This window comes from Canis lupus, chromosome 29, assembly GCF_048164855.1.
Source record: "Canis lupus baileyi chromosome 29, mCanLup2.hap1, whole genome shotgun sequence".
Classification (NCBI taxonomy): domain Eukaryota; kingdom Metazoa; phylum Chordata; class Mammalia; order Carnivora; family Canidae; genus Canis; species Canis lupus.
Genome location: NC_132866.1, coordinates 41,209,956 through 41,230,628, shown reverse-complemented (window position 1 = coordinate 41,230,628; position 20,673 = coordinate 41,209,956). Strand labels below are relative to the sequence as shown.

Genomic DNA, 20,673 nt, shown 5'->3' with positions numbered 1-20,673 from the left:
AAATGAGTGATCTCTATAATCCTCTCTAACTCCAAGGTTTTTTGAAGTATGGGATTCCTCAATCTCACACTTACAGATTTTACATATATATCAATTTATAAGTTCTATATTTATAATTTTTATAACTTATATACATATAAATATATGTTCATGTTTACATTTATGTTTCTGTTATATACAAATGTAAATACATATACACAATTTTGAATATTGAATATTGCGATTTATTTTTTAAACATATTTGTATTTTCTTTTTTCCTTACAGCATGATTGTGTGTAATCAAAAAAAAGTTACTATTTTACTTATAAAATATATGCTGTGGAACAAATTAAGAAGATGAGGTCATATGTAAGTCTATATAAATCTGTCATGCCTAGTATAAGAAAATATAAATAGCTCATTTTATTAAATTGACATGTTTGATATATTAAGATATTTAAATAAGAGAGAAATTTGCCTTTACAAAGGTGGAGTGTGGAGCATTTTCTTCATTCTCAAAAAAAATCCTAAGAAATCATGCATTCCCCACCTAAAAACGTTTCTCCTAGCTCTTTCCTGCATTTATATCAGAAAATTCTTTGTTCATACCTTTGAAATAAAGACTCTTCAAAAAAACTCTTCAAGAATGTGGTAATAAAAATAGGATCAAGTCATACCAGAAAGCTGAGGAGGGACAGTCTGCGATGGCCCTGCAAGCTCTTCATCCTCACTGCTCGACTTGTCTCTTAGAAAGGAGCCACTGGTGGCCCATATGCTCTCACTATCGCCAGAAAAGAAATTTATATATTTGTTCATGGTTTAAAAGAATATATACATTTATGAAAAAATCTCTGATCATCTATATGAATTACTCAGTTGACATTCATCTCCATTTTGGTTCAGCCATGTACTTCTGTTGTCAGCACATGGAACTGGCCCACTTCCACAAAGATCACTCCCAAGTCCCAACATCTGATCACAAACTCCACCTCTTCCCACATTTACCTGGCTTGCAAACTAGCCATCTTGGGCCAATCAATCCATCTATTCCCCTTCTTTCCTCCTTTACCTAAGCTGTGGGAGAAAAGACTTGCAGTCACTGGGGTTTCCAATATCAACAGAAAGCCACCTGGAAAACACTGGTATGTCTCTGTTGAGTTTCCTCTACTTTCTTTCACCACAGCTAATTCTGAACCACCGTCTTCATGTAAACCCTATCTTAATTCTCTGCCTTAGTAACAATATAGGCCCTTCTAGAAAAGCCAGAAAGCAAGAACACATTCAACTTACTGTCTTAAAATGTGTACTTACATACATCAACATTTCTAATTATTCCTTACTTTCTCCCTGATCAGAATTAATCCTTCTACATTCAATTCCATGCCTTCTGTCTCCTAAGACTTTTTTTCTAAAATTATCTTTTCTTATATATATAATCAATCTCCCCCACGTACAAATAAATTCTTCCATAACATGAGAATACTTGACTCTCCCTGATCTTAAAAATAGAAACCCTTTTCAACCTTTTGTACCTTAACATTTTTCAAATACTAGCCACACTCTCTTTCTGTTCCTTTCCAGCTCCTCATCACTCCATTTACTTGTTGCACTTTGATTTGCAACCCCACTTAACAGAAGTCTCTTAATGTGATTTCTGGTTCTAATCTCTGATGTCTAGATAAAACTCTCCCTAAATTCAAATTTAGTTTTACCCACCCACCAACTTAAGATAAACTCAAGCCCCTCACAGAAGTCTAAATACTGGCAATCTGGCCCCTTCCTATTTTTTCATCATCATCTCTACTAATCTCCAACATGCATCTTATGCTTTAACCTTAACAAAATAAATGCCTTTTTCTTTTGCTTCTGTGAGTCATTTCAACTTTCTTATTCTTTCTCCTTCTTATCTTTTTTTAGATTACTATAAATATCTCACTGTTCTCCATTTCTTGCCAGATATCATCCACTTTGCTACCAGCCATCCTCTTCCTAGAGGTAGACAGACAGACATATGCATGAATTCACAAAGAACAATTCCATCTGTACTTTCTTTTCATTGTAACAAACTGACTAACGTACATACTCCTTGGTTTCACGTATATCAAGTTCCTTTGCACTCTGGCCCATATTATATTATTGGCTCTACTTATTATCTTCTCAAGCTTCTTGGCATTCCAATTCACAGGTACCCTACAGCTCTTGACACTAACATCTCTCGCCATTAATAAGATATTTTCACAACTTACCTTTGTTCAAACTTCTTCCCCCAGCTAGAAATTTTTCCCCTCCTCTTCCTCCTGCTAGACTGCTACTTATTTAAGATCCTAAATTCAAATTAAATATCTTCTATTGAAAGAAGCTGGTGAGAAACTGCCCCCATGCATATTTCTCTGTCTTCTGTATTCACAATTCTTGTACTTTGGCTTTATAATACTACAATACTATATTGTATTTAAATTTATCTTTTACATATGTTTCCCTAATTAAACTATAATTAGGATTAAACTATAAACTAAACTATAAACTAATTAAATTAAACTATAAACTAATTAAACTATAAACTAAAGGGCAAGAACTGTGCAATATTTTGCTTTTGTATACACTGCTTACTATATACTTAGTCTAATAATTGATATATACTATTAACATATAACAGGATCTCAAAACATCTTTTTAATTATTTGCTCACTTAATGCACTTTGGGAAGTTGTATATACAAGTTCTATGCCATACACACTATTATGCAGTACTATTCCAATGACTGTAACTAATATTACTTATAGGGATCCCTGGGTGGCGCAGCGGTTTGGCGCCTGCCTTTGGCCCAGGGCGTGATCCTGGAGACCTGGGATCGAATCCCACATCAGGATCCCGGTGCATGGAGCCTGCTTCTCTCTCTGCCTATGTCCCTGCCTCTCTCTCTCTCTCTCTCTCTCTGTGTGACTATCATAAATCAATTAAAAAAATATTACTCGTAAATCTCTATGGAAATATGCTCATTAAAATGTTCTCTTATTTGATATGATTTTGCATGTAACACCTAAATTTGCCCTCTCCACTGCTCCTAACACATTTACAAAGACTCTGGAACTGTATAATTGTTGGAGATGACAGAGAAATTAAATTTTTTAGGAGTATCTTTTTCTTGTGTTGATATCATCTTTATAAAATCATAAATACATCCTATTTCTAGCCGAATTGGGTTGTACTTACTACAAAGAGTTATCTCTTGAAAAACTAATCAAACATTTGAGGGCCATTATTCAGTCTCCACTAAGAGGGCTACCTATGAGCATGAATAAACAGAAAGCTCACTAAATGAGGCTGTACCTTTCTGTAGCATCTTTGAAAAGATCTTCATAATTACTGGGTTGGAAGTTCTGAACAGAGAGTTTTACCTTCTCTGAGCTATCTGCATTTTCTAAATCCTAAGAAATAAGAAAGAAAACAAAATTATGGCTGTGATTTTAGGAATGTATAGTTTAAAAGAAATATGATTTATATAGCTTAAAAAGCTATATAAGCTTCTTAAGAGAAGACCAATAAAGTCTTCAGTAATATAATTAAAACCACAATCACAGTCAGTGTATTTTTCCTCTTAGAAAATCACTTGAAATGTATTACTCCCTATATTATATATTTTACAATCTGTCAAAACAGAGTATAAAGTACTATGCATACACAAGTGAGTTTTTACTGAATCATTCAAGTTATTTTCTAAAAGTTGATAAAAATATAAGCTTCATTCTCAATAAAGAAATCACTGTAGCCCAGGGAAAACTCATGAGTGCTTATCACATTTGATTTACTGTAAATACAAAGTTCTTAGCATTGTATTTATATTTTAGTGCTTATATAATCTAAACCAGTAATTCTGTCTCTACCATGAGATTCTGTATTGTCCTATAAACTTTAGTTCATTCTGTTGCATTCAGAATCCTTATAGAAAAAAAAGTTAGATGAAAATATCACATTAAATAAAGATTCAGTAATCAATATTTTAGCCTTCAATTCTGCTTCAGTTAATCCATTAATTTGACAAATTATTTTCTGAAGACCTGGTATATGCAGATACTCTCCTTAGTGCTATAGATAAAACCATGAACAAGAGAGGTGTGTGTTCTGCCCTTGTGGAACATATATATTCTCACGAGGAGAAAGAAAATACACGAGCAAACGTACAAATTACAGCTGGTGGTGTTAATGCAGTAGCAGAGTATGGTGACCCATAACTGCCATTTACCTAAAAGATGAAAGGAAGAGCAAAGAGAAAGGGAAGCATCCTGAGTAAAAGAAACAGCAGATCTGAAGTCCAGGCAGCCTTCCATGGTCTAGCCTCTGCTTAACTCACCACCCTCATTCATGCCTATTTCTCATGCAGCATCTCAAGCCATAGCCTATACCATGTCTTTTCATCTTTTCTGAGGTTATCTTTCAATGGCCCCAATTGTATAGAACTTCTTCATCTTCCCCTCTTGCTAATACGTTTATGTGTATATGTGTGTGTGTTTTACTTATTCCATGAAATTTCTTAGACCTGGAATACCTCTTGTGGGCATACGTACAGACATCATTTCAGAACATAGACCCAAACACAATCAGTTTTAGAAACAAGCATGTTAATGGAAAGATGTAAACAAATGCCTAGCACTCTTATCAAGCATATTAATTTTGCTGAACAAATCAAAATATAACTTACTAATATGGATAAGGATTGCTTGAGATATAAAGTTAACTTATATTTTAGCAGTTGTTTGGTAAATACATTAAATTCTAGAGGATTAGCTAATTGCTATTTTGAATAACATATAAAACATAAAAAGTCCTTCCTTGTGGTAAGCATAGCAAAAGGTACAGAGTTGTTGCATTACTATGCTGGACACCAGAAACTAATGTAACATTGTGCATCAACTACACTCAAATAAAAATAAGTAGAAAAAGAAAAATTAAAAAAAATAATTAAAAAGCCTTCCCTATGTAAGTAAGAAAAATAAAAACCCTCAAATATTTTTATGAAATTTCTTAACATTTGCTTTTAATATTTTGAGATTAAATTCACCTAGAATCAATTTCAGTGTAAAGTGTACCTTTCTCACTCTGCTCAACCACCAACAGTGATCTTGCACTCAACTGGACATTCACAAGATCCAATAGGCCACACCTGGTACCAGATGAGCTTTGCAAAAAGATATAGGTGAAGAGCCACATGTCAACAGAACAGCCTTAGGCTTGTCCTCATCAGAAGTCCTAACAGCATTCTAGTGTAAGCTCAGGTGGGTGGGTACCTAAGTCTCCCGGCTTAGAAATATCAAGCTACACAGGAACCAGTATCTCTTACAATAATTCATGAATGCACATTCACCCCCATTTGTACTCTTCATAAGACATTATCATCCTAGTCATAATCTTTCCAGTCCAGGGGTCATTTTTACCATAACCAATGCCACCTGGTAACACAGCTGGTAGTCTATCTTTATCAAGTTTTCAGAGAAACGGGATGCTGAAAGGCTAACAGAACATCATTTCTTCAGTGTGAATAACAAAAAGTTCTGCTCATATTTATTCACAGGTAGTATTTAACTTTTCCTATTGGAATAAGGAATTGTACCACACCACTAATTGAGCAGACCACTATAGAAATCTACAATGTCACCTGTCACATAAAAAGTTCCCATTTGTATATGGGTCTTTTTCTGGAACTTCTATGCAGTTTCATTGGTCTTATTTGCTACTTCCTCTACTACTACCATATTTCTTTAATTTCTGTAGCATTATAATAAGCCTTGACAACCTGCAGTGCCAGTGCCACATATATACTTTTGCTTCCTTTCCTAATACTGTCTTGCCTATTCTTGACCTCCTGTTTTCCCAAAAGTATTTTAATCAGCTGATCAAATCGCACATACACACACACAAAAAAAAACTTTGAAATTTTTATTGAAAATAAGTTAAACTCATTTTGTAGTTTAAAATAACTGAGGTGTCTGGGTGGCTCATTTGGTTGGGCCTCTGACTCTTGATTTTGACTCAAGTCATGATCTCAGAGTCATGAGATTGAGCCCCAGGTCAGGCTCCACATTCAGCAGGGAGTCGGCAGGAGATTCTCTTTCTCCCTCTCCCTCTGCCCCTCTTCCTGCTCTCTCTCTCTCTAAACTAAAAAAATCTTCAAAAATATAAATAAATTAGAGATAACTGCTTTCTTCATTAGGTCTTATTATACAATAATAAAATATAGCTATATACCAAAATATTTTAAATATTCTCAAGAAAAGTAATTCATACCTTTTCTTAGATTGGCTCCTACATACTTTATAGTCAGTACCACTGTAAATGTAATGGTATAATCTATCACGGTAGATAATTTGATATTTGGTATACATGTGCTAACAACCAATAATGAGCAAACCACAATATATTGCAATTCTATATTTATTCTATTATAAATATTTTAAATTTCCACTACGATTTCTTCTTTGACCCATGAGTTTTAAGTATGTCCTTGATTTTCAAATGTGTGTTTTCTCTATTTGTGGTTGACTTCTAACTGCATTTCTTTATGTCTGAGGCCACAGTCAATACTATGAAGATTATTTGAAATTAAGATATATTTTGATTTGGTTCATGATAAATATTTTTAAAGATTTATTTTTATTTACTTATGATAGACATAGAGAGAGAGAGAGGCAGAGACACAGGCAGAGGGAGAAGCAGGCTCCATGCCGGGAGCCTGATGCGGGACTCAATCCTGGGACTCCAGGATCATGCCCTGGGCCAAAGGCAGGTGCGAAACTGCTGAGCCACCCAGGGATCCCCGGTTCATGGTAAATTTTTATAAATGGTCCATGTATGCTTGAAAAGAACATATGTTCTCTAACTTTTGGGTTTTTAAAATATTTTATTTATTTATTTATTTACAAGAAACACACACAGAGAGAGGCAGAGACACAGGCAAAGAGAGAAGCAGGTCCCATTCAGGGAGCCCGACAGGGACTCAATCCCGGGTCTCCAAGATAAGGCCCTGGGTGGAAGGCAGGCGCCAAACCGCTAAGCCACCCAGGGATCTCCCGTATTCTCTAACTTTTGGATGAAATTTCTATAGATAATTTCATTCTATCTTCCTAACTTTTTTATAACTTCTATACTCTTAAATATTGTCTATTCTTTTAATAAAAGAGATGTTTTTAAATGGTCCATATCATAGTGAATTTAACAATTCCTCCTTATAATTCTGTTCAATACTGATTTATATATTCTGGTGCTTATAAATTTAGAATTTTATATCTTCCTTGTGAACTAAACCTTTTAGTATTATATAGTGACCTCTCAAGCCTAATACTTTCTGCTTTTAAGTCTATTTGTCTGATATTACTATACCTTCATTGGTTCTCTTTTGTTAGTGTTGCTCTGTGTATTTTAATTTTTTTACTTTAAACATCAAGGGAAAATGTTCCCCAAAGATTTCTTCTCATTAAACTACACAAATGACCAACAAATTAAATGAGTTCTACAGAGCTGGCCAACTCCTGAAACTAGGTTATCAACACTAGTTGGTAAAACAACTTCCTAACATTAATTTCAGGAAAATTAAAAAGTAATGTGAGGATTGGAATTAAGGTGATGCTGGCCTCATACAACAAGTTTGGAAGTATTCCATCTCTTTCTATCTTTCAGAACAGCTTTAGTAGAATAGGTACGGTTTCTTCTTTAAACTTTTGATAGAATTCCCCAGGGAAGCCATCTGGCCCTGGACTTTATTCCAAAACCAGACAAAGACCCCACCAAAAAGGAGAATTATAGACCAATTTTTGCATGGATGCAAAAATTCTCAACAAGATACTAGCCAATAGGATACAACAATACATTAAGAAGATTATTCACCATGACCAAGTAGGATTTATCCCCTGGATGCAAGGATGGTTCAACACTCGTAAAACAATCAAAGTGATTCATCATATCAGCAAGAGAAGAAACAAGGACCATATGATCCTCTCAATAGATGCAGAGAAAGCATTTGATAAAATACAGCATCCATTCCTGATCAAAACTCTTCAGAGTGTAGGGATAGAGGGAACATTCCTCAACATTTTAAAAGCCCTCTACGAAAACCCACAGCAAACATCATTCTCAATGGGGAAACACTGGGAGCCTTTCCCCTAAGATCAGGAACAAGACAGGAATGTCCACTCTCACCACTGCTATTCAACATAGTATTGGAAGTCCTAGCCTCAGCAATCAGACAACAAAAAGACATTAAAGGCATTCAAATTGGCAAAGAAGAAGTCAAACTCTCCCTCTTTGCAGATGACATACTGTACATTGAAAACCCAAAAGACTTCACCCCAAGATTTCTAGAACTCATACAGCAATTTGGCAGTGTGGCAGGATACAAAATCAATGCCCAGAAGTCAGTGGCATTTCTATACACTTAACAATGAGACTGAAGAAAGAGAAATTAAGGAGTCAATCCCATTTACAATTGCACCCAAAAGCATAAGATACCTAGGAATAAACCTAACCAAAGAGGTAAAGGATCTATACCCTAAAGACTACAGAACACTTCTGAAAGAAATTGGGGAAGACACAAGGAGATGGAAAAATATTCCATGCTGATGGATTGGAAGAATTAATATTGTGAAAATGTCAATGTTACCCAGGGCAATTTACACATTTAATGCAATCCCTATCAAAATACCATGGACTTTCTTCAGACAGTTGGAACAAATCATCTCAAGATTTGTGTGGAATCAGAAAAGACCCCGAATAGCCAGGGGAACATGAAAAAGAAAACCATATCTGGGGGCATCACAATGCCAGATTTCAGGTTGTACTACAAAGCTGTGGTCATCAAGACAGTGTGGTACTGGCACAAAAACTGACACATAGATCAGTGGAACAGAATAGAGAATCCAGCAGTGGACCTTCAACTTTATGGTCAACTAATATTCGACAAAGGAGGAAAGACTATCCACTGGAAAAAAAAGACAGTCTCTTCAATAAATGGTGCGGGGAAAATTGGACATCCACATGCAGAAGAATGAAACTAGACCACTCTCTTGCACCAGACACAAATATAAACTCAAAATGGATGAAAGATCTAAATGTGAGACAATATTCCATCAAAATCTTAGAGGAGAACACAGACAACACCCTTTTTGAACTCGGCCACAGTAACTTCTTGCAAGATACATCCACAAAAAACAAAAGAAACAAAAGAAAAAATGAACTATTGTGACTTCATCCAGATAAGAAGCTTTTGCACAGCAAAGGATACTCAACAAAACTAAAAGACAACCTACAGAATGGGAGAAGATATTTGCAAATGACGTATCAGATAAAGGGCTAGTATCCAAGATCTATAAAGAACTTCTTAAACTCAACAGCAAAGAAACAAACAATCCAATCACGAAATGGGCAAAAGACATGAACAGAAATCTCACAGAGGAAGACAGAGACATGGCCAACAAGCACATGAGAAAATGCTCCGCATCACTTGCCACCAGGGAAATACAAATCAAAACCATAATGAGATAGCACCTCACCCTAGTGAGAATGAGGAAAATTAACAAGGGAGGAAACAACAAATGTTGGAGAGGATGTGGAGAAAGGGGAACCCTCTTGCACTGTTGGTGGGAATGTGAACTGGTGCAGCCACTCTGGAAAACTGTGTGGAGGTTCCTCAAAGAGTTAAAAATAGATCTGCCCTAGGACCCAGCAATTGCACTGCTGGGGATTTACCCCAAAGATATAGATGCAATGAAACACTGGGACACCTGCACCCCGATGTTTCTAGCAGTAATGTCCACAATAGCCAAACTGTGGAAGGAGCCTCAGTGTCCATCGAAAGATGAATGGATAAAGAAGATGTGATCTATATATACAATGGAATATTCCTCAGCCATTAGAAACGACAAATACCCACCATTTGCTTCGACGTGGATGGAACTGGAGGGTATTATGCTGAGTGAAATAAGTCAATCAGAGAAGGACAAATATTATATGGTCTCATTCATTTGGGAAATATAAAAATTACTGAAAGGGAATAGAGGGAAAGGAGAGAAAATGAGTGAAAATATCAGTGAGGGTGACAAAAACATGAGAGACACCTAACCGTGGGAAATGAACAAGGGGTAGTGGAAGGGGAGGTGGGTAGGGGTTGGGGTGATTGGGTGATGGGCACTGAGCGGGGGCACTTGGCAGGATGAGCACTGGGTGTTATGCTAAATGTTGGCAAATTGAACTCCAAAAAAAAAAAAATTAAACAAAGTTACTCTTCTAAAACAAAACTTTAAAGCATATCAAAATTCATCCTGGATAGATCAAGCCATAAAGTGTAGGAGAGAAAAGCAAACAATAAAATGCTTTTAGTTCTAGAAGGGAGTCAAGTATGGTTTTAAAAAGGATCTACTCAAGACAGTCTATGAAGGTGTTCACTTTGACATGAATTGTCCTTCAAGTACAAAATCATTCTGATCAGAGAAAAGTATCAACAGTGGGACTGAGACCTGAGCAGTACTCTAAGAATCAGAGACTGCCAGCCAGAAATGTGATGGTAGTTGGTTTCAATGCAGCCAACTTACATGTCACAGAGGAATGCATAGATTCCTAACCACAGTATTGTTTTTCAAAGCAAGCAACATGACTGTTAGCCTTGGGTGGAGACAGTAGCCATACTGAAAAGCAGGGCAAGCATTGTCTGTTCTTGGTACTTACTTTAGTAATGCTGAAACTTAGAGAATGTGAATCTGAGGACAGCAACACTATAGCAGCCCCAAAGCTCCAGTAGATAAGGGAAAAAATGGAAGCCACCCACATGATGAAAAGGCATTTCTCTTTTTGTGCTCTAATGCTAGCAGTTATCTCCCAAGGAAGGAGACACATGTCAAGGTGGGAATGTTTGCCCCATATTTTTCCCAACCCTCTACCTTTCTAGAGTTTGGAGAATTGCACCATGCTGTCCCTATCAACTAAAAATTCCATCAATCACTATATCTAAAGGTGCTTCAAATTTTATATGAAATTTATTTTGTATCTCTATTAGCAGCACAAAATGAAATAGATTCCAAAATAAGTAAAATTTCCAGAATAGTACCAAACATGTTTTCTTTAGAGTTGTAAAGAGTAACATTCTTTCAAACCACTATTTTGGAGGTCTTCATCATCAGAGTGACAGAGAAAATTACTGTGCTGAGAAGAAAAAATAGACACCTGTGCCTTAGAGCTTACTCCATGATTACATAATAGCCACAATCAATTAGCAGAAATCCCTCTTCTAGTTTTACCTTATGAGTCACTGATCTAGGTGTCTTTTTCTGACTTGATGAAGGCAAAGTCTCCCTGGAAATCACATCTTTCGATTTATAGTCATCTCCCTCATCTTCTCCTGAACAAAGAGAAGGGAAGAATTGATCAAATGCAAAGGGCTACACAGAGAAAGGTTGTGCCTTAATGAGAAAACCCAAGCTACACAAGAGGAATGTTCATCTACTTTTCCCATTGTACAGTCATCTCATCCTTATCTCCTAAATTAACCACTTTTCTCCCTGATTTAAAAAAAATAACATAGCAAACATGATCCTACTTCTAGGACCATCCTCAGAAAGTTAATTTTTGAGCAGTCTCTTTGTTCCTACTTCTGTATTACTCTTCAGGTAAATCCTAAATATACACATCTTCCAGAACCCTTGAATTGGGTGTCACAGAAGATAATTCTTCTGTATTTCAGGGTCTACTTCTTGGATAAAGAACAGTGTGTTACACAGTCTCACTTTAACCTCTTGAATTATTAATAATAAATAAATTAGCAGTATGTTAATGTATACAAAGAGTCATTTCAGGCTTTATTGAAGAATATAATATGAATTCTCCCTAGGAAAGTCATTGTTGGTTTTATTATACAATCTTGCTAATAGCCCTGTTACTTTCACTGCACAGAATATATTTTTTTAGGATTTTATTTATTTATTCATGAGAGACACAGAGACAGAGAGAGAGAGGCAGAGACACAGGCAGACCGAGAAGCAGGCTCCATGGAGGGACCCTGATGTGGGACTCAATCCCGGGTCTCCAAGATCATGCCCTGGGTTGATGGCAGGTGCTAAACCACTGAACCACCCAGGGATCCCTGCACAGAATATTTCAGATAGAAGTTAAAGGAGATATTTTTCTCTTATCTTAGAATTGAGCATTCAGAGTACTATTTCCTATATCATGGTAGCCCTAAATATTATGAATTAGAAATTCTGTGACATGGCATATTACAAAATCAACAATATAAAATATAGTAAAAAATATAGTAAGTAAATACTTTGGAAACAAAAAAGTTTATTCATGAATGTGTTTAAAAGGAAATCAAACAGAAATTGTGAACTATTATAACATGAATTAATTTTATATGTGGGATCCCTGGGTGGTGCAGCGGTTTGGCGCCTGCCTTTGGCCCAGGGCACGATCCTGGAGACCCGGGATCGAATCCCATGTCGGGCTCCCGGTGCATGGAGCCTGCTTCTCCCTCTGCCTATGTCTCTGCCTCTCTCTCTCTGTGACTATCATAAAAAAAAATTTATATGTACTTATGAAATATCAATGAAAAAGCAACATATCAAAACTAACATGAAAGCTAAAGCAGTGTCTTAAGTGGGAATGTATAGTTTTAACTACATTTGTAGCAAAAGCAGGAAAAAAGGACAAAAGTGAGTTTTATATTCAATCATAAAGGCTAAGTAAAATTGAGAAAACCCCCAGTAGAGAGTAAAACATCATAAAGAAACATAGTAAATAGAAAATAATTTAAAACAATAAATCAACAAAATCAAAGACTAGTTCTTTGAAAAAGGACTTAAAAATATGCAAACCTCTTTTACTACTCAATTTAATTAACATTAAGAAAGAAAAAGAGCACAGCCACAGATCCAACTATCATTTTTAGATGTAAGTACCTTTAGACAAATTTGATGTAATGGAAACTTTTACAGAGAATTATAAATCATCAAAATCTACCCAAGAATATGTAGAAAGCATAAATAGTATAATAAGCATTTAAAAAGTTAAACCAGGGATGCCTGGGTGGCTCGCAGTGAAGCATCTGTCTTCAGCTCGGGGTGTGAGTCCCTGGGATTGAGTCCCACATCAGGCTCCCCGCATGGAGCCTGCTTCTCCCTCTGCCTATGTCTGTGTCTCTCTCTATGTGTCTCTCATGAATAAATAAAATCTTTTTTAAAAATAAAAATTAATTTAAATATCAGAAAGGGAGACAGAACATGAAAGACTCCTAACTCTGGGAAATGAACTAGGGGTGCTGAAAGGGGAGGTGGGTGGGGGATGGAGGGACTGGGTGGTGGGCACTGAAAGGGCACTTGATGGGATGAGCACTGGGTGTTATTCTGTATGTTGACAAATTGAACACCAGTAAAAAATAAATTTATTTTAAAAATAAATTTTAAAAAATAAAAATAAAAAGTTAAACCAATAATTAAAAATCTCATTCCCAAGGGGTAGTAGACATCTGGGCCCAAAGAGCCTTCCAGATGAGATTTTATCAAACTTTTAATCAACAAAATCTCTTTCTTATACAAACTACTTTAGAGAATTTTTTAAATGTAAAGTTATCTCATTTATACTAAAAGTTTAGCAAAATCATTACATAAAAACAAAACATGTATGATACAAGAAAAATTATAAGCCAAACAAAAATGTACTTCGATGTAAAAATCCTAAGTACAATATTACTAAATGGTGCAATGAAAGAAATGTGTAGACTAGTTTAGATTTATCAAAAGAATTCAACTTATGCTCAGTATTATAAAACTTTATCAGTGTAAATTGTTATATAATAAATGTCAACTAAAGGTCAGAAATCATATTTTCATCTGAACATGTAAGAAAAACCATTTGAAAAATTCAATATCCTTTCAAGGCAGAAATAAAAGAGAACTTCTTTAACTTATAGAAAAGGTCATCTTTTCAAAATATTAAGCCAACATTAAACTTAATGGTAAAACTTTAAACACATCCTCATTTATTAAGAAAAACATAAAAATGCCTGCTACTCTATCCTTATTTAACGTTGTATAATACACAGGGCCCAAGGAATAAAACAAAAGAAGAAAGAAAAAAAACCTTAAGGACTGGAAACAAAGCAAGTAAATCATATTTGCAAATACTCTAATTGTCTTACACAGAAAATTAAAGAGACTCTATGTCAAACTACTAGAAATTATAAGAAAGTTTCACAGGATAGCTGACACAATAAATGAGAAACATTCCATCAACCAACAATAACCAGCTAGACATTGCAATAAAAGAAAATACATCATTTACAATAGAAATAAAATATAAGGTATCTAAAAATAAACCAAATATATATAGTTAAAATTGCAAATTCTTTTTTTATTTAAATTTATTTTTTACTGGTGTTCAATTTGCCAACATATAGAATAACACCCAGTGCTCATCCCATCAAGTGCCCACCTCAGTGCCCATCATCCAGTCACCCCCACCCCCCGCCCACCTCTCCTTCCATCCCCCTAGTTCATTTCTCAGAGTTAGGAGTCTTTCATGTTCTGTCTCCCTTTCTGATATCTCCCACTGATTTTTTCTCCTTTCCTCTTTATTCCCTTTCACTATTTTTTATATTCCCCAAATGAACAAGACCATATAATGTTTGTCCTTCTCCGATTGACTTATTTCACTCAGCATAATATCCTCCAGTTCCATCCATGTCAAAGCAAATGATGAGTGTCGTTTTTAATGGCTGAGTAATATTCCATTGTATACATAGACCACATCTTCTTTATCCATTCATCTTTTGATGGACACCAAAAATCTTACTGAAGTTTACAAAAAATAGAATAACTAAAGAACCCATATTTATATAGGAGAGAACTAAGTATCATAATAATGGTAAATAGCCACTTATTAATCTATAGATTCAATGCAAATCCAATCAAAATTCAAATAGGATGTGTGTGTGTGTGTGTATGTATGTGTGTGTGCATGTAGACAAACTAGAGAATACAAGTCCAAGAACAGCAAGGACAGCCTGGACAAGGAAACCAGATCAGGGCATTTGTCCTATCAGATATCAATATTCATTATAAGCTAAAGTAATCAATAGTGTGAATTGGTATAGGAATAGAAAAATAGTTGGAGAAAGGAGAACAGGGATTCAAAAACAAGCTTAAGCACATATGAGTATTTACTATTAGATAGTGGTGCCATTGCAGGTCAGTAGGGAAAACACTAAAATAAAGGGGGTTGGGATAACTGGCTTCCCTACCAGGAAAAAAAAAAGATTATGTCAGAGCATGATAAGATCAAAGATCAAAGTATACAAAATAAATAAATAAATAAAAGATGCTATTTTTATTCTCTCCGGGTAGGAATGTATTTTTTAATTATATAAGCACAACTTATAGAAGAAAATTTTGATAAATTTGAATATTCAATTAAAAGATACTGTCAATAGGGGTGCCTGGCTGGTTCATTTGGAAAAGCATGAGACTTGATCTCAGGATTGTCCTTTTGAGCCCCAGGTTGATTACAGAGATTAGAGTTTAAAGCATTCACCAGGAAGAAGTGATAAGCATCTAGGATACATAGAGAATTTTTGAAATTCAGTAAGACAAGCCAATAGAAAAAAAATGAGTCAAGTATATTAAACGAGCTGATATTCTTAGTTGGAAATAAGAACAACCAATTACTGCTGATTTGAGATTAAATAAAATTTATTGCATATTCTCTGGGAAATTCCTCTAACCACCAAAGGAGCTGAGCAAAAAGACATGGGTCTCCTGAATGCTGAGGGTGCACATCAAACACTCCTGATACTGAATGCTAAAGCTATACCATACCCTCCCGTAATCCTTGACATTAAATATTACTGCCACTATTGCTTCACACCAAGATTCAAAGAACAGGGAATTCTACAAACTTAAAAGGGAGCTTCATATGCTAGGGAAGCAAATTAAAAGAAAAAATATCTGTAAGAATTATAAACAAGCAACTCACAAAGAGGAAAACTTAACAGGCCAATAAATGTATTAAAAAAAATCCAGTCTCACCTAATAAACAAATTAAAATTAAAATAACCCACCATCGACTTTCACTTCTGCCTCTGAGGAATTTATCATTGCAGGACTTAATCACAACCAGAAAATAGGACAAAAGACATTGAAATAGCAATTTTCAGACATTGCCCAACAAACTATGATCTCAGAGAATAAAGAAACAAGTGAGGTGAGCCTTACTTAGTTAAGTTGGTATTTGCCAGAGGTGTTAAAACTTCAAGGAGTTTCCATGTCACAGCTCAGGGAGAAAATTGAAAAAGTCCAGTGACCTCACTGAGTTGAAGAGAAAGAGATCAAAGTTCAGAGATGCTGAGTTAAGTAGAATTTGCAGCACAGAATATCAAGAGAGGAAGTAGCTGTACAGAACAAGAGAATCTGATTATCTGCAAAGAAATCCTCTCTTATCCTTTATTGGGAGTCTGCTTATATGGAGGACAATTCCTGACATGTTGGAAAATCATTGGAAAGTAGCAGAGATTAGTAAAGGCTAGAAAAGTTTGTGTTCTTACAAGCCAGAATGAGGAAATCTCAAAATACATGGGGCACTGGGGAGAGTTCACAGAAGAGACACTTCTTCAGTAGCAAAACTAAATTATCCCCAGGATAAAGGCTACCCTGTATCACCTTTAAAAAGCTTAATAGCAAGCCTTAAAAAGAATCAAGTTCAATTTGAACTTTAAGTAATATAACTGCAAGGCAGAAAATACCAAACACTTTCTTAAAGGAATTAAAAAAAATCCGGCACCCCAAAATAATTTAATTCGCAATATCCAACATCTAGTAAACAATTAACAGGCATGCACAGAAGCAAGAAAATATGTCCTATGACCAGAAAAGTCAGTCAATAGAAATAATAAGCTCCATGCAGGGAGCCCGACATGGGACTCGATCCCGGGTCTCCAGGATTGCGCCCTGGGCTGAAGGCGGTGATAAACCGCTGAGCCACTCAGGCTGCCCCATGTGATTACTTTTCAATCTGTTAAAAAGAACTATCCAGGGGCCAGAAATAATGATACTACAGTAGAAACAAACAGGTCCAGTGTCCAGATCTTGGTTCCTAAATATCATTTTCCAAGAAAAGAAAACAAATCTCTTTCAAGAAATGGCTGAATCTAGAGCCAGACCAGGGGAAAATGCAAGGTAAGCCTGCAATATCTTGTAATGCAATGAAGTAGTGAAGTGCTCAAAAAACTGAAGGATGGGATATGTGAAAGGATGGGATATATGACACAGGAGTCAACCTGAAAGACCTTCCAAGGGCCAGAGCCAGAACAATTTGAACAACAAAATAAATAACAACTATATTATAATGAAGTATAAAAAATATAAACAAGTCCATACTCATAAAAATGATCAAATAAATAAGTGGGGGAGAAGAGAATAATACAGAATAATCCCCCAGAATGTACATATACTCCCTTCTCTAACAGGTAGAGCTTAATTCTTGCTCCCTTTCCCACCTAGGAGGGCAGGCTACATGTAGTGATTCATTTTTAAAGAGTGAGACAAGGGAAGTACAGTAACTTTACAGCAGAGACAACACCTCTGGCAAATACCACCTTAACTAAATGACTAGCCTAAACGACTAGCCTAAACAGTATCAGTTGTTTCACGTGGATGTCATGTGCCTCCTGATATGATGCGACAAGAAGGGCACTTCACTTTTGTGGTAGTCCTCCCCCAAACCCATAACTCCAGTGTAATCATTAAAAAAAAATCAGGCAACTGTAAGTTGGGGGACATTCTACAGGATACCTGATCATGACTTAGCCTGTCAAGGTCACAAAAAACAAAGACAAAGAAATCATCACAGACCAGAAAAAAACTGGGGAGACATACCAACTAAATGCAATGTGATATCCTGCATTGGATCCTGAAACAGAAGAGAACACGAATGGCGATAAAATGCTGAAATTCAAATAAAGCCTGGGATTTAGTTAGTATTCATATACCAAGGCTAGTTTAAGGCCAGATATTGACAAATGTACCCTGGTAATATAAGATTCTAACAAGAGGGGAAACTAGGCGAGGGGTACTGCAGATGTTCTATAATATCTTCACAATTTATCTATAAATCAAAAATTATTCTAAAATAGTTTTTATGCCACCAAACTTAACAATTTAGGGAAATAAATTTCTTCAAAGACACAAATTATTTTTAAAACTTTGGACACGTGCATTTTAATAGAACATAGTCCCTCTCTTCCACTGTTCTTGTCTTTAATAGTATGCTCCTTATTTCAGTTTGCTCTCAGGTCTCTTCATAATTAAATTCAGATTATTCATTCTCAACTGAGATACTGAGAAAGTATTTCACATCTGAAAGCTTACACTGCCCATTTTTCCCTCATTTGTGACATTAATTTTGACTGATTAAAGTCCAATTTTTATCCTATAAACGTTTTTATTTTATCCTAATTTGCAATTAATGCACAATCTATACGGAGACACTTTGTGACCACACACATCCAGCTCTTTATTGAAATTTTCACCTAGATTTAGCATACATTGTCACTTTCAGCCTGACTCAGTCTTTGGGATAGGTACAAAATGATAATTTTCCAATCTTAGCACTCCCTCCACTTTTTTTTTATTGTGGCAGAAAACACATACAATTTACGATAATAACCATTTTTAAGTATACAGTTCAGTGGTGTTAATTACATGCATATTATTGTGAAACAGATTTCCAGAACTTTTCCATCTTGCAAATCTAAAACTTAATACCCATTAAACAACTACTTCATTTTTCCTGCTCCCCCCAGCACCTGGTAACCACCATTCATTCTACTTTCTGTTCTATGAATTTGAACATTTTAAATACCTCACATAAATGGAATCATACAGTATCCGTCTTTTTGTGACTGGCTTATTTTATTTAGCAATAATATCCTCAAGGCCTATCCATGTTGCAGCATGTGACAGGATTTTTTCTTTTTCATGGTCGAGTAATAAAACATGTGAAAATACCACATATTGTTTATCTCTTAAGCTACTGCTCAATTCCCAGTTTTACTCTGGTAAAATTGTTTTTCAAAGATTTTATTTATTTAATCACTTTTTTGTATATTTTTATTTTTTAAACTTTTTTGTATATTTTTATTGGAGTTTGATTTGCCAAAATACTATAACACCCACTACTCATCCTGTCAAGTGCCCCCGTCAGTGCCCATCACCCAGTCACCCCATCTCCCCACCTGCCTCTCTTTCCACTACGCCTTGTTCATTTCCCAGAGTTAAAACTCTCACATGTTATGTCACCCTCTCTGATTTTTCCCACTCATTTTCTCTCCTTTCCCCTTTAAAACTTTTCACTATATTTTATATTCCCCGAATAAATGAAACCATATATTGTTTGTCCTTCTCTGATTGACTTACTTCACTCAGCATAATACCCTCCAGTTCTATCCATGTGGAGGCAAATGGTGGGTATTTGTCGTTTCTAATGGCTGAGTAATATTCCATTGTATATAAAAACCACATCTTCTTTATCCATTCGTCTTTCGATGGACATCAAGGCTCCTTCCACAGTTTGGCTATTGTGGACATTGCTGCTATAAACATTGGGGCGCAAGTGTCTGTTTTTACTGCATCTGTATCTTTGGGGTGAATCCTCAGCGGTACAATTGATGCAGAGCATTTTTTATGTGTTTGTTGGCCATGTCTATGTCTTCTTTGGTGAAATGTCTGTTCATATCTTTTGCCATTTCATGATTGGATTGTTTGTTTCTTTGCTGTGGAGTTTCATATGATCTTTATAGATCTTGGATACTGGCCCTTTATCTGATATGTCATTTGCAAATAACTTCTCCCATTCTGTAGGTTGTCTTTTAGTTTTGTTGACTGTTTCTTCCACTGTGCAGAAGATTTTTATCTTGATTAAGTCCCAGCAGTTTCATTTTTGCTTTTGTTTCCCTTGACTTCATAGCTGTATCTTGCAAGAAGTTGCTGTGGCCAAGTTGAAAGAGGGTGTTGCCTGTGTTCTCCTCTAGGATTTTCTTAACTAAATTTATTTTTTATTGGTGTTCAAATTGTCAACATAAAGAATAACACCCAGTGCTCATCTCGTCAACTGCCCACCTTAGTGCCCACCACCCAGTCACCCCCACCCCCCGCCCACCTCCCGTTCCACCGCCCTAGTTCGTTTCCCAGAGTTAGGAGTCTCTCATGTTCTGCCCCCCCTTTATGATATTTCCCACTTTTTTCTCCTTTCCCCTTTATTCCCTTTCACTATTTTTTATATTCCCCAAATGAATGAGACCATATAATGTTTGTCCTTCTCTGATTGACTTATTTCACTCAGCATAATATCCTCCAGTTCCATCCATGTCAAAGCAAATGGTGAGTATTTGTTGTTTCTAATGGCTGAGTAATATTCCATTGTATACATAAACCACATCTTCTTTATCCATTCATCTCTCGATGGACACTGAGGCTCCTTCCATAGTTTGGCTATTGTGGACATTGTTGCTAGAAACATTGGAGTGCAGGTGTCCCAGAGTTTCACTGCATCTGTTTCTTTGGGGTAAATCCCCAGCAGTGCCATTGCTGGGTCGTAGGGAAGATCTATTTTTAACTCTTTGAGGAACCTCCACACAGTTTTCCAGAGTGGCTGCACCAGTTCACATT

General features: G+C 35.9%; 1 protein-coding gene across 15 annotated transcripts in view; it reads right to left on the bottom strand.

Annotated features, from left to right (window-relative positions):
• Nucleotides 1–20,673, bottom strand: part of PTPN20 (protein tyrosine phosphatase non-receptor type 20) — a 117,520-nt gene that overhangs the window by 61,938 nt on the left and 34,909 nt on the right. For 5 of the 15 annotated variants that reach the window (XM_072806395.1, XM_072806396.1, XM_072806393.1 and 2 more), the window contains 3 exons: nt 3,311–3,408; nt 986–1,054; nt 658–761 (listed from right to left, as the gene is read on the bottom strand). In XM_072806395.1, coding sequence (XP_072662496.1) covers nt 658–761; nt 986–1,054; nt 3,311–3,408 — 271 coding nt within the window. Of the gene's footprint in view, nt 1–657; nt 762–985; nt 1,055–3,310; nt 3,409–11,259; nt 11,361–20,673 lie in introns of those variants that run through there. The other 10 variants (XM_072806399.1, XM_072806397.1, XM_072806400.1 and 7 more) reach the window with 8 other exon arrangements.